The sequence below is a fragment of the Cavenderia fasciculata genome (assembly GCF_000203815.1).
Source record: "Cavenderia fasciculata unplaced genomic scaffold Scf_Dfasci-G-p-12c09.r1-3, whole genome shotgun sequence".
Classification (NCBI taxonomy): Eukaryota; Evosea; class Eumycetozoa; order Acytosteliales; family Cavenderiaceae; genus Cavenderia; species Cavenderia fasciculata.
The window spans coordinates 1,613,960-1,626,945 of record NW_004457736.1 but is presented as its reverse complement, the minus strand read 5'-3'; the positions used below and the strand labels follow the sequence as shown (position 1 = coordinate 1,626,945).

Below are 12,986 nucleotides of genomic sequence, written 5' to 3'. Positions count from 1 at the left end.
TTGGGTCACCCCAAACTTTTTATTTTCCTCTTTGCAAAAAAAACCAATTTTGCAAACAAAAACAAGTGGGTGTAAATAACGAGCGAAACTATCATATGTGTTTCGAGGAATCTGCGAAAAATACCATCCCTATACGTATCTTTAATAGTCGTTGTCGTTGTTGTTAAGAGATAGTCCATATTATTATTATTATTATTATTATTCGATAAAGAATGAAATCTTATCAACACCTTCACCTTTTAATCATATTGGTGTTGATGATGTTCATCAATAGAGCTACCTCTCAACAACTACAGATACCACTTCTCGAAGGTAAATAAAAAACAATAAAAAAAGACCAACCATAGTCATTCATTCATTCATCTTTACTACTATTATTTATTTACCCCTTTCGCTATTTACTTTGCTGCTCTATTCATTCTAGAACAATCTATACGATATCTACTTGAACAATATTATAGCGATTTACCTTTAGATCAAAACGGATTTTGTAATAACCAAAGCATTCCATCTCAAAAAGTAACATGTGAACTTGTCGATCAAGAGTATCACGTCACATCATTGTATGTATATATTTATAAATACGTGTGTATTTTTTCTTCTTTCATTTTGCTAATAATACTATTAACCACTAGTGTTTTATTATCACCAACCAAATCTGTATCTACTATAACAAACTTACTAACAGAGATATACTTGCCAAAATGTACTCAATTTTCTCTTAGACCATTGAGAATAGTCGATCCGTCAATTAACCTTCTCTTCTTGATGAGTAATATGACGAGTCTACAAACACTTGTTCTTCAAGATGAAAAGACTGTCACCATATTTCCACCAATACTGTCAATGGCATTCCCAAACCTAACAGAAATCTCCTTTTTTGATTTACCTATAAACATATCTTGGCCATTCTGTTCTGCTTGCCCAAAACTTCGTAGAATATCTTTACATAGTCAAACATCCACTATTCTAATCAACTCTAGTTGGAGAATGCCATTGGTCGAAGATTTGTCTTTATCATTCAGATTAAATGATCCCATTGTCGGTGTAGAATTTCAACAATCTTCATTCCCATCGCTAAATTTATTACAATTCACTTTCAAACAGACTACACAAACTGAATTGTCAATGCTTGTCAATAGTTCATCATTGACAAATTTGTAAGTATTATTAAAAAATATTTTAAAATAGAACATTCTAAACATATTTGATTTCTAATCATAATAATAAAAACTTTCTCTCTCTCTCTACAATTAGAGCAATCATTTCATCCGGACCTACATTAATATCTACATCTATATATAATGCCAATAGCCTATTAACTTTGTATGTTACTTATTGTCACAAAAAGAGTCACTTTTTAATCCTCTCTATTCATTTCCATAATATTATTCAGATCTACAAATGGACCAACAAAATTCTTAAATCCTTTTACCAATTTTAAGGCTCTTACCATTGTGTAAGTTTTATTCTGCTAGCAAACTCTAACATTTAAACTAACCTTTTTATTTAGTTTTTTTGTAAACACTTTGATGTATCCCTTTACTGGCGGGTATCCACCTAATTTAAAAAATTTGTATGTCCACTACTTCAGTGATCTAGCTAGAGTCACTATTGTTTATAATATTAATATTTAATTTCCATCAAATTTTTTTTTATAGTTACTTGGATTCATCGTTGACAGTGTTACCAACACTTTATCCTCTACCACCTAATCTTTCAATATTATATATTTCCAACAATGATCAATTGTATCAATTTCCTTGGTCAATTCTTACCAACCGTACAATTAATATATATTTCAAAAATAACACCAATCTAGTTGATAAAACTATTCCAGATACTACATGTTCAAACAAGTTTATCGAATTATATAATGTAACAGCAATTCCTGGTAAGAAGAACACAAAAAGTCTACTATTCATACCAAATTTTATTAATCTTTTCTTTTTTTTTTTTAAATTAATTACTTTTATAGATTGTTTTTGGTGTTATAGTAATGATACCTCTATTATAAAAACCTCTTTAACTATACCTTCTGAATTTACTTGTCGTATGTGTTTGATATCTTTAAAATTATATATATAATAATAATTAATTTTAATTTTAATTTTAATTTATTTTTAGCAATGACTATTGATTCAAGAGAATTATATTTAATTAGAGGAAGTGGATTGTTACAAGGTTCAAATATTGGATGGGGTCTTGTTAGCACACCCCAATACAAATTAGTTGCCATTGTTCCAAATCAAAAATTACAATTTTCAATAACAACACCTCGAATTGGACCTGCCGAGAATATCGACATTACCTTTAACTCTAAAACACCAGCTTACACTTTTCCATTTACATTTATTGAATCTGGTATCACCATTGATCGATTGGATGCACATAGAATCCAACCCTTACAATTTGGATTAAATATTACATTTAAATGGTTTAATCCATTCTTGAACCACACTGTATGGATAGGAAATACAATTGAATGTATCCCTGTAACAAATACATCAAATTATTTGTATTGTTTGGCAAATAATGTTGGTGGAGGTAATCAAACAGTAACCATTAGAAATATCAACAATAATCAGTCAACTTCACTCCTTTTCCCTCCATCCTATCCAGTAGTTACATCAGTCAGTACTTTGGATCCCAATGAAATCAAGAATTTAAGTTTATTTGGTTACTATGGTGAAAATAATCAAACTGGTGTCTCTGTCTACATTAATAATACTATAGAATGTATTGTCACATCGAAATCCAGACAATTAATCAATTGTTCATTAATTAATGTACCAAGTGATGGAATTGCCTCCATTTCAGTCATTGTGGACGCGTTACTATTTAATAGAACCGATGCTATCAACTTTAAATCAAATTCTAATGGTCCACCAGGAGGAAACCAAAAAGATCAATGTATTCAAGATACAAAGAATTGTTATGGAAATGGTCAATGTGAAGATTATGGAATTTGTGTTTGTAATCAAGGTTATGATTCATCTGATAATTGTAGAACTCAATGTAAATATACAAAACAGAAAAAATATATATTTTAAAATATTAATATTTTATTTTTTATTAATTTTAATTTAGTTGTACTAATTAAACCAAATATAAATAATACAAAACCAATAGCATCATTTGATATGGATGGAATTGATTTTGATTTTGAAATGATTTCAATTCAAGAATTGGATTTGGAAGAAGTTGTATTAAAAGAAATACCAACGGTTGATTGGACATCAACTATTATTGAAAATACAACAACACTGACTAGTGTATATTATCAATTAAATACAACATCTAGTTCTTTGATAGATTCACCACCATTGGTTAGTGCCAACATATCATTTTCAACAAATGCAAGATCAATCATGTTTGGTCCACAAGAATTGACAATCAACCCAAATTCCATTAAATTGGCAGTAAATATTTCATCGTGGGCATTCAAAAGTAATCTTTCCTATTTAAGAGTGGTATTTAAAACAAAAATCAATAACAAGCAATCGTACACTTTTGACTGTGAAGAACATTCAATTGATTCTCTGTCATTTGATCAATTTGGAGCTACCATTCAATACCTCAGGATCATTAAAGAAGGTGTTCAATTTAATGGTAGGTTTATCGATTATTCGCTGGCAGATGGCAGACCAACTTATTCAAAGACTCAATTGGTATCAATGACACCATCCGAAACTGATGATGACACGTCTATTGTATTGATTGGTATCACGTTGGCTCAATGCCAATCATGTATTCTCGATCCAGATTTTACACCACTCCTATCTGCTAGCTCTTCTGGAGGTGACTGCAATCCTGAACAAAAATGGAAAATTATTGTTGGGGTTGTAGTTGGTGTCATTGGAGGTGCTGCTGTTGCATTTGTATTGGTTGTTAGTGCTAAAAGGGCTAGATTGTTTTATATTAGAACTAGACCATCCTCAATTAGAATGAAACCAACAAATTAATAAATAAAAAATAATAATTAATATTATTTATTTTTATTTTTATTTTCTTTTCTTCTTTAATTAATCGTCCCATTGATAAAATGTATAGGGGAAAGCAACTATCTTCCAATCACGATGAATGATTTTAGCTGGTGATGAATGTGCTACACCGGCTGCTACGATGAGTGGCATGAGATGATCCTCGGATGGATGTGATTTTCTAAAATGAGTGTGTTTGTTGTAGGCGAGTATACTTGATTCGAGTTGTTGAGCTGTTTGGTTTTGTGATTCCGGTGATGCTCCAACTGCATCCTCGAGGTATTTTTCAAAGCTCTTTGCCCATTCAGTATCACCTGATGGTTGAAAGAATGCTCTAAGATTGTGAACGGTGCTACCACTACAAACAACCAACACGTCTTGGTCTCGGAGTGGAGTGAGAATCTTGCCCATATTATAATGGTCCGATCCGTCGTACCCTTGTTTGATTGAAAGTTGAACGACTGGAACATCGGCATCTGGGTACATCATCTTGAGAATAGTCCATGATCCATGATCTAATCCTCTCTTGTTGTCATGTTTCAATGTAGTATTGGATGATTTGAACAATCCAGTAACCTGTTCAATCAACCAACTACTAGTACTAGCAGGGTACTTGATCTTGTACATCTCTTGTTCAAATCCATAGAAATCATAAATTGTATCCAATGGTTTGTCACTATAGTAGAATAAAAAGAATAAAAAGTAAGTTATGTGGTGTATCTATATTAATGTTTACAACAATCAAAGTTCTAAACACGTACGATGTAGTAATAGTCCAATCTTTTTCTTCCCAATGAGCCGATATGATTAGGATTGCCTTTGGTTTGGTATGTTTTGCCCATTGTTGATAGTTGTTTAAAAAGATAGTAGTCTTTGAATCCTTGTTTAAGATTTCATTCGGAGCACCATGATTAATGAATAATAATGGTGTTTTACTTTTGTTTACTGATTCCATCTTGTTATTATTATTAGTTGATAGTTTAGACTTTTGAACAATGAAATTGATGAATAAAATAGAGATGATTATAATGACAATAGTTCTTAATTTCATGCAACTGTGGTCAAAGAAATGAAAGAAGAGGATTGATAATAGATATCTAGAGAAAGAGAGAGAGAGAGAGAGAGAGAGAGAGAGAGAGAGAGAGAGAGAGATAGTTAAAATATGATATCTGTATCTGTATTGATAACTTGTTTGTTAGTTTGAATGATCACAGTCACAGTCTCACATAATGAGAGCTATTATTTATAGTTGGTGTAGGTTATACTCGGAACACAGTTCTATCAATGACAGAGTATTCTGAGACGATGAGCCAAACGGGCATTCCCATTCGTAGGTTCAAAAATTTGAAAAAAATAAAATAAAATAAAATAAATAATATAATTATTTTCAGACACCAACCAATGAATAAGATCTCATTCATCATTATTCAAAGGTAAACCAGTATATAGTATTGAATGATAATGATGGATGGAATATTTAGTGATACAATTTTGAAATGTAATTTAAATTACCAGATACTCGATGGATTGCCCATCCACATGTATCTTGGAATCAAACGTACCTTTTGTTTTTACAGTTTAGGTAGTTGAGTATTTTTAAAAAAAAGAAATAAACACATACATGTAATTTGTTTTTATCGAATACCGATTTGAACATACCTCGAGTTTTAACCCCACGCAAAATGGAATTTCCAATTAGATATTTTTAGTAGTTATAATTTATTATTATTATTATTATTATTATTATTTTTATTTTATAATTTAAAGATTCATTTCTATATATATTTATATTTATTTTTTAAAAAGAGAGATTAGAGATTGATTTTTAAATATTATTAGTATTTTTATTTATATATTTTTTATTTTTTATTTTTTTAAAACAGATGGATTCACCATCAACTTCAGCAGCAGCAGGAGGTGGACCATCATTAAAAAAACAGGTTCATATGCGAAATGTTGAACACAATGATGACGATAATGCTAGTAATTATAGTTTCAAGAGTCAAAAGAGTGTAGCTAGTACTAGAAGTGCAAAGAGTCAACACAGTAATATCAGCAAAAGTACAACAAATGCATCTAGAACATCTGCATCGGCAAGTGTTCGTGAAAGCTTATTGGCTGCCGATAGATTAAAGCAACGAGTCGATGAGGATCTTCAAAAGTTCTATGCCGAGAGACCAAACAAAGGATTTTGGTATAGATTTGGTACGAGTAAAGGTATCGTCGTCACTCTTAGTATGTTGTGTGGTCTCATCTTTGGTTACAATACTGGTGTCATTACAAGTTCTTTGGATCATATCACTGAACAATATGACTTGAATACTGTTCAACAAGGTCTAGTTGTATGTTCAACTCTTTTAGGTGCTCTATTTGGTTCTGTTATGGGTGGTCTTCTTGCTGATGTTATCGGTAGAAAACCTATTATCCTTGCAATTGGTATGTTTGTCAAATAACCATTAATATAAAGTATAATATATTAATTTATTTTATTTATTTGTTTGTTTATTTGTTTAGCAATAACATGTATTGGTGGAGCTATTTCATCAGCTGCAACATCACCATTGGGTTTGGCAGCATCATTAAGAATTATTTTGGGATGGTCTGTTGGAGCTGGGAGTAGTGTTGGGCCGTTGATGGTGTCAGAGGTGGTACCGCCAGAGAAACGTGGAAGATGGGGATCCGTCTTTCAGATTAGTGTCACTGTTGGATTGTTGATTGGTAATTTCATCGGTCTACCTTTGATGAAGGCTCCACACAATTGGAGATGGATGTGGGCTGCTGGAGCAGCTCCTGGATTCCCTCTACTCGTCGTTTGGGCACTCATCCACGAATCACCAAAATTCCAAATCATGCAACGTATCAAAAAGGAGGAGAAGGCAATCAACGATGCCAACGGTATCGTCGTTCACAAGGAAACTTGGATGGAAATCCTAAGAAAGAAAAAGAATCGTCGTCCCATGTTTATTGGTTTTGTCCTCGCCGTCATTTCACAGTGGACTGGTATCAATGCATTTATGTACTTTTCAACTATTATCTTTGAGTTTGCAGGTTTCACTCAACAATATGCTCCATTGACTTGTTCATCCATTCTCCAATTTTGGAATGTTTCTACTGCCGTTGCAGCTATGTTTTTGGTAGATGTAGTTGGTCGTCGTATGCTCCTGTTTGCAGGTGCCATTACAATGACTTTTTGTGATCTACTCATGGCTCTCTTTTTCGTTGTATTGGATGGTAAAGTTCAAGGTTGGTTATGTATCGTTCTACTCTTTGGTTTTGTTGGTGCTTTCGAATTAAGTATTGGTACATTGGTATGTCTCTACTAAATATACTACATATATATCACACCACATATTAATATTTAATGCTATTTACTTTTAGTTTTGGTTTGTAATTAATGAAATTCTTGATGATGATATTAAGAATATTGGTACACCCATTATTACTGCTCTTCAATGGTTATTTAATTTATTACTTTCATTTACTTTTTTGTCTGCTGTAAAATATATTGGTCAATCAACAATGGTATGTGTTTATAATAATAATAATAATTCATTGACATTATTTATGTATTTTAATATTAAATTTAATTTCTATTTATAGTTTTGGATCTTTGGTGGAGTTGGTTTAGTTTGTATAGTGCTGTTGGCTATTTTCTTGCCACCAGCCAAGGGTAATACTCAAATGGGCGTTGTTGAAGACAATAGAAATCAACTTGAAAATGAAGAAAGAGAATTTGATCAAGAGGAAGATGGAGATCATCAACATCATGATGGAGACGATTATCATGATGAAAAAGAACATAAATTAAGAGAAGAAGAAGAACATAATCAATCATTCTATCATGGTAATAATAATAATAATAATGATCATGCAATTGGTTCTCCAATGAGATAACAACAAAATAATAAATTTTATAACCAATTAATAAAACACATATAATACAATTATTTATAAATAAAAAAACTATATTAATATTAATATTTCTTTTCTTTAATTAATTTATTTAATTACCATATCCATGTTCAAATAAATAATTCTTTACAAGTTCTAAAGATTTGGTACGATGAGAGATTGTATTTTTAATTGATTTATCCATTTCAGCATAGGTTTCAGTGTATCCTTCTGGTTGGAATACAGGATCCCAACCAAAGTTACGTGGTCCACGTGGTGGGACAATTGTACCATTGGTACGACCGACAAACACGATTGGTTCATCATCTGGTCCACGAGAGAATGCAAAGTTGCATAGAGCATATCCAGTCTTGTCTTGATGAGCAGCAAGGAGATCATACAATCCTTCTGGTTTCAACTTGTCCAAGAACCACTTTACATAGGGTCCTGGTAATCCTTGTAATGCATTAAAACACAAACAAGTATCTTCAATCAATACTGGTCCTCCAACATGTTTTGCTGCTAATCTACACTTTTCTTTTGATATATCTTCTGGTTCTCCTTGTAATTCTGGTACTATAGACAACGAATCTCTTTGAGTTAGTTTGTTAGAGAGAGAGTGACACTATCATTGACACATTGCAATGGTTATGATGCTTTAAAACATACAATCAAGCTTTCTAGATTCCAATGTTAGAGATGATCCAAGGATTTGAATCACTTCTTCTAATTTCTTTGCATTACCTGTAATGAATACAATAGGATTCTTTGACATCTCTATAGATAAATATATAATATATATAATAAACAAACAATGAAGCAGTAAATTTCATTTCATTTTTGTTGTTGAGAAAATTTGATGACAATCACAAATAATGATGATTTATTAATTTAGTTTTCTTGATTACCAATATTTGGATTATTATTATTAATATTTAGATTATTTAGATTCTTTGTTAAGAATTGATTAATTAAAGTTGAAATTTGTTGATGATGAGTTTCAAGAGTAAAATGACCAGTTTCGAAAAGATGGAATTCAAGGTTCTTTAGATCTCTCTTGTAAGGGTATGCACCTTCAGCTGGAAAGATTTCATCATTCTTTCCCCAAACTATTAACATTGGTGGTTGATATTGTCTAAAGTATTGTTGGAATGCTGGATATTTGGCTGGATTGGTACCATAGTCAAATAAGAGTTGAGCTTGAATCTCACCGTTACCTGGACGATCAAGATAGTATTGGTCACTTACATATCCATCAGGTGCAACTAAACTCTTATCCTTTTCTTGTACACCGTTCAAGTATTGCCATTGAGTTGTTTGTGGTGTAATTAGTCCTAGTACAAAGTCAATGTTTTCTTGTTTGGTTGGTTCGGCCCAATACTTTTTAACGTTACTCCAAAATGCATTATCTATACCTTCATCATATGCATTACCGTTCTGAACTATGAATGATTGGATTCTTTCTGGATTACGAAGAGCAAGTCTGTAACCAATTGGTGCACCATAGTCAAATACATAGAGACTGTACTTTTCAATGGACAAGGCTTTGATAAACTTTTCGGTGACTACTGACAAGTTGTCAAAGGTGTATTCGAAATCCTTGGTGGATGGCATCGACGATTGACCATATCCAATGTAATCGGGTGCGATTAAATGATATTTACTTGTCAAATGAGTGTCGGCCAATAAATGTCGGTATTGATGACTTGACGATGGGAACCCATGTAATAGAATCAATGTTGGGTTCTTCTTATCTCCACTCTCTCTATAAAAGATATCTTGATTATCAATCTTGATTGTATTATATCTAATAGTTGATGTTGAATTTGTTAAAGTTGTCGACATGATAAAGATGATGATGATGATTAAGTTAAAGTATTGAATTTAGTATTATGATTATTATTATTATTATTTGTTGATGAATTGAATTGAATTGAATTGAATTTGATGATAAGATAAGTTTAGAGTATTTATAGTTTATCATTTGTTTGTTTGTTTATACCTTTATGAAAAAACATTGTTCCCGAATGCATACTGCGTATACTCTTTTACCGATAGAATAGAATCTATTCTAGTTTGACTCTTCTGTCACGGACCACTACTTTATATCTATATATATCTATTATCTTTCAAAGCTGAAAAGATAGATATGGTGAATGTTTAGAATATTCTAGAACTAACAAAAAGGGTGAAGTTCATTTTTATATTATTTTATTTTTTAAAAATTTGATTTATAATTATAGAAATGTTCTGTGCGCAACACATATTACACTTCACTATCTGTTTCTCTGTCTATCAACATCCCTTTCGCACACCCTACAGAATTCTGTTCCTCAGAATCAGAGAATGGTGACATCCTCAAAGGTCTCACCTACCTTTGGATGCCTCCCAAACAAAAATCAACATTCAGTCAAAACATTGGTAACATTTGTCAAGACGGCAACGTTCCATCAAGTGGAGCAAATGGCCTTTGATGCAATCATTTCTGCTCACATTGTTAAGTTCCCCAAGTATTTTATTCATTTTGATACCAACAAGACATTGCATATTTATTTGAACCAAATGACAAAATCGGTGATAACTACACCTCAAAGAAGAGATCGATGTTGATATTAATTAATCTTTTAATATTTTGGAATCACTATTTTTTTTTATTACATTTTTCAAGAATCCCTAAACTGAACCAAATATTAAATATGTTGTACTAATATTTATATAAAATAAATAAATAACAAATCTATCTAGATATATTTATTATGGATTCACAAAATTGATTCATATTTATTTAGATCTTTACCAATTATGAATCTTTTCTTCTTTGATACCATATCTTTTTCTAATTTCATTTGTTTTGTGACCAAGTGGAGAATGAAATCGTTTGTATGCAAATGAATTCGTTTTGAAATTGATTCGGTCTGCGACATTGTACATATATACTAATACTTCAATGTACAACTCTCCATAGTATTGCATGACAAGTGGGACAGCATCCATGGCAAGTTGTGTACACTCTTCATCTCGATGAGTGTATGCATAGGACTTGTAGGCCATTGCCATAGCATATTTTGGATGTATCGGTCCGTACACTTTTAGATAACATGCTAAAACACTATCAAATGCTTTGATTGTTTGTTCTCTAAGTTCCTTTTCTTGGTCTTGTTTGTATAATAGGTATCCATTATACTTGGCCATTATAAATAATACCTCTACATATTCTATAGATTCTTGGTTGTGAAGAGGTGAAAGTACACTAAAAGCTTGATTCAACCGATTCGATATGAATTGTTTTAGGTCTGGTTCAATTGGACGAGGTAGAGAACCTCTTGGATACAATATACTTGTGAGTTCTTGTACAATGATTGATGCGACAGCAGGTCCATTGTAAGCGATTTGATTGCATACACCTAGAGCATCGACGTACATTGGAGTACTTGATCTGACACTTTACCCATTCTCCAAATCGATGGAAATAGATCCCAATTGGTTTTAGGATCGATGTTTGAATAATACTCTAGATTGAATTTAGCAAATGCAAGATTACCTATGGTAATTGCATAATCAATTTGCATACCAGACATTGGTGATGCATAGATGATAAATAATATCTCACCATACATTGCTACACTCTTTTGCAAGTATCCAATCTCTCTTGCCTCTAAATAACAATATGCCAATGTATCCATCGTAACAACATCTAACCCTTTGTTTTCTAATCTTTGTTGTGATACCTTTTGTTCCAATACATTGATACATTCTAATATTTCTCTTAATCCATTCTTGAATATTGGTTTCTTTAAAAATTGACTTGTATGTCTTGGATTTATACTACTCATTCTGTACAATAGTGTTTATCTCTCTCTTCTCTCTTCTCTCTCTCTCTCTCTCTCTCTCTCAACATACTTTGTTCAAAAAGAATCTGTCATTACTTGAAAGACAGAGAGGTCGTTGAACAAATTAATTATTAATGATCATCCCAATGAAAATGCCACGTTGCATGTTGCAACAAAGGTTAGATATTTTTCAATTATTATTTATTTATTTATTTATTCTATTATTATTCTATTTATCAGCATCAATTTGATTCTGAGGAGAAGAAGATTGAAACTCTGGTAATTGTAATAGATTTTGATTGATACGATCTATATTTGGATAGGGAGTGAGGTCAAGATTAAAAGCATTGGCACTGAATACCTGAGCTGGAATACATAGATCAGCGAGGGTTACTTGATCTCCTACAGCATACTTTCCACTATGTTGTTGGAGTAATTTCTCTAATCCGTTGAATCCATTGCTAATCCATGTTTTAACCCAATCTGATTTCTTGTTTTGATCGTTGTTGGTCAATTCTAATATCTTGTTGGTAACCTTGATGGTTTGGAGTGGTTGAATGTCAGAACCAATGATTTGCATGATTTGACGAACAACAGCTCGTTTAAATGGATCTTTGGGAAGGAGTGGTGATACATCTGGTCTAGTATCCTCTAGGTACTCTAGGATAGACAATGATTGTACCAAAGTGTGACCGTCAATCACTAGAGTTGGCACTACATTCATACTATTCAACTTGCTATACTCTTCATCTTTTTGTTGTCCTTTACCAAGATGTACTGGAACATATTTATATTCTAATTTCTTAAATGCTAATGCTGCTCTTACTCTCCAAGATGCTGATGATCTCCAAAAATTATATAAAATGATTTGTTGTTCTGACATTATTTAAATTAAAAGATGATTATTATTATTAGTTGGTTGCTATTATTTATTATTAGTTTAATGAATGTAATATTTAATTTAAAGCAACTATTTATAATTATTTATTTATTTAATTAAAAAAAAAAAAGAAACAAAAATCTCAAAGAATATCTCTTTTACTTCTTCTTGAGAATGTCAGAGAAGAATCAACACATTTTGACTCGAATTGGAACGTGAATCGAATCTCCTCTCTATATCTCTCATCTCTTCGTCATCATTGTCTCGTGAACTATAAAAGAGTTATAAGACAATGAGATAGATTATTTAGACTTAGAAGACAATGAACTAAACTAAATTATCTCTTCTCTCTTTGTTGAAAAATAAATTAATAAATCAAATTTTTGTTCACCAGCAGAAGAC

At 31.7% G+C, this 12,986-nt stretch overlaps 6 protein-coding genes across 6 annotated transcripts; 2 read left to right on the top strand and 4 right to left on the bottom strand.

The window, feature by feature from the left end:
* Positions 1–212: 212 nt before the first annotated feature.
* Positions 213–3,965, top strand: DFA_06560 (uncharacterized protein; the record flags this gene model as incomplete). Its single annotated transcript, XM_004362204.1, has 7 exons — positions 213–312; positions 425–563; positions 726–1,160; positions 1,662–1,894; positions 1,979–2,053; positions 2,128–3,018; positions 3,091–3,965. The coding sequence occupies 7 exons, from the start codon at positions 213–215 to the stop codon at positions 3,963–3,965; spliced, it is 2,748 nt and encodes a 915-aa protein (XP_004362261.1).
* Positions 3,966–4,025: 60 nt separating this feature from the next.
* On the bottom strand, positions 4,026–4,938 carry DFA_06559 (uncharacterized protein; the record flags this gene model as incomplete). Its single annotated transcript, XM_004362203.1, is given in 2 exon segments — positions 4,026–4,703; positions 4,723–4,938. The coding sequence occupies 2 exon segments, from the start codon at positions 4,936–4,938 to the stop codon at positions 4,026–4,028; spliced, it is 894 nt and encodes a 297-aa protein (XP_004362260.1).
* A 274-nt stretch (positions 4,939–5,212) lies between these two features.
* DFA_06558 (sugar transporter family protein) lies at positions 5,213–7,877 on the top strand (the record flags this gene model as incomplete). Its single annotated transcript, XM_004362202.1, has 5 exons — positions 5,213–5,275; positions 5,867–6,419; positions 6,498–7,291; positions 7,362–7,505; positions 7,584–7,877. The coding sequence occupies 5 exons, from the start codon at positions 5,213–5,215 to the stop codon at positions 7,875–7,877; spliced, it is 1,848 nt and encodes a 615-aa protein (XP_004362259.1).
* A 109-nt stretch (positions 7,878–7,986) lies between these two features.
* Positions 7,987–9,719, bottom strand: itpa (inosine triphosphate pyrophosphatase; the record flags this gene model as incomplete). Its single annotated transcript, XM_004362201.1, has 3 exons — positions 7,987–8,450; positions 8,544–8,651; positions 8,783–9,719. The coding sequence occupies 3 exons, from the start codon at positions 9,717–9,719 to the stop codon at positions 7,987–7,989; spliced, it is 1,509 nt and encodes a 502-aa protein (XP_004362258.1).
* Positions 9,720–10,389: 670 nt separating this feature from the next.
* DFA_06556 (uncharacterized protein) lies at positions 10,390–11,707 on the bottom strand (the record flags this gene model as incomplete). The annotated part of the gene is made up of 3 exons (XM_004362200.1): positions 10,390–10,455; positions 10,812–11,304; positions 11,385–11,707. The coding sequence occupies 3 exons, from the start codon at positions 11,705–11,707 to the stop codon at positions 10,390–10,392; spliced, it is 882 nt and encodes a 293-aa protein (XP_004362257.1).
* A 226-nt stretch (positions 11,708–11,933) lies between these two features.
* Positions 11,934–12,587, bottom strand: DFA_06555 (maleylacetoacetate isomerase; the record flags this gene model as incomplete). Its single annotated transcript, XM_004362199.1, has 1 exon — positions 11,934–12,587. The coding sequence occupies one exon, from the start codon at positions 12,585–12,587 to the stop codon at positions 11,934–11,936; it is 654 nt and encodes a 217-aa protein (XP_004362256.1).
* Positions 12,588–12,986: the final 399 nt, after the last annotated feature.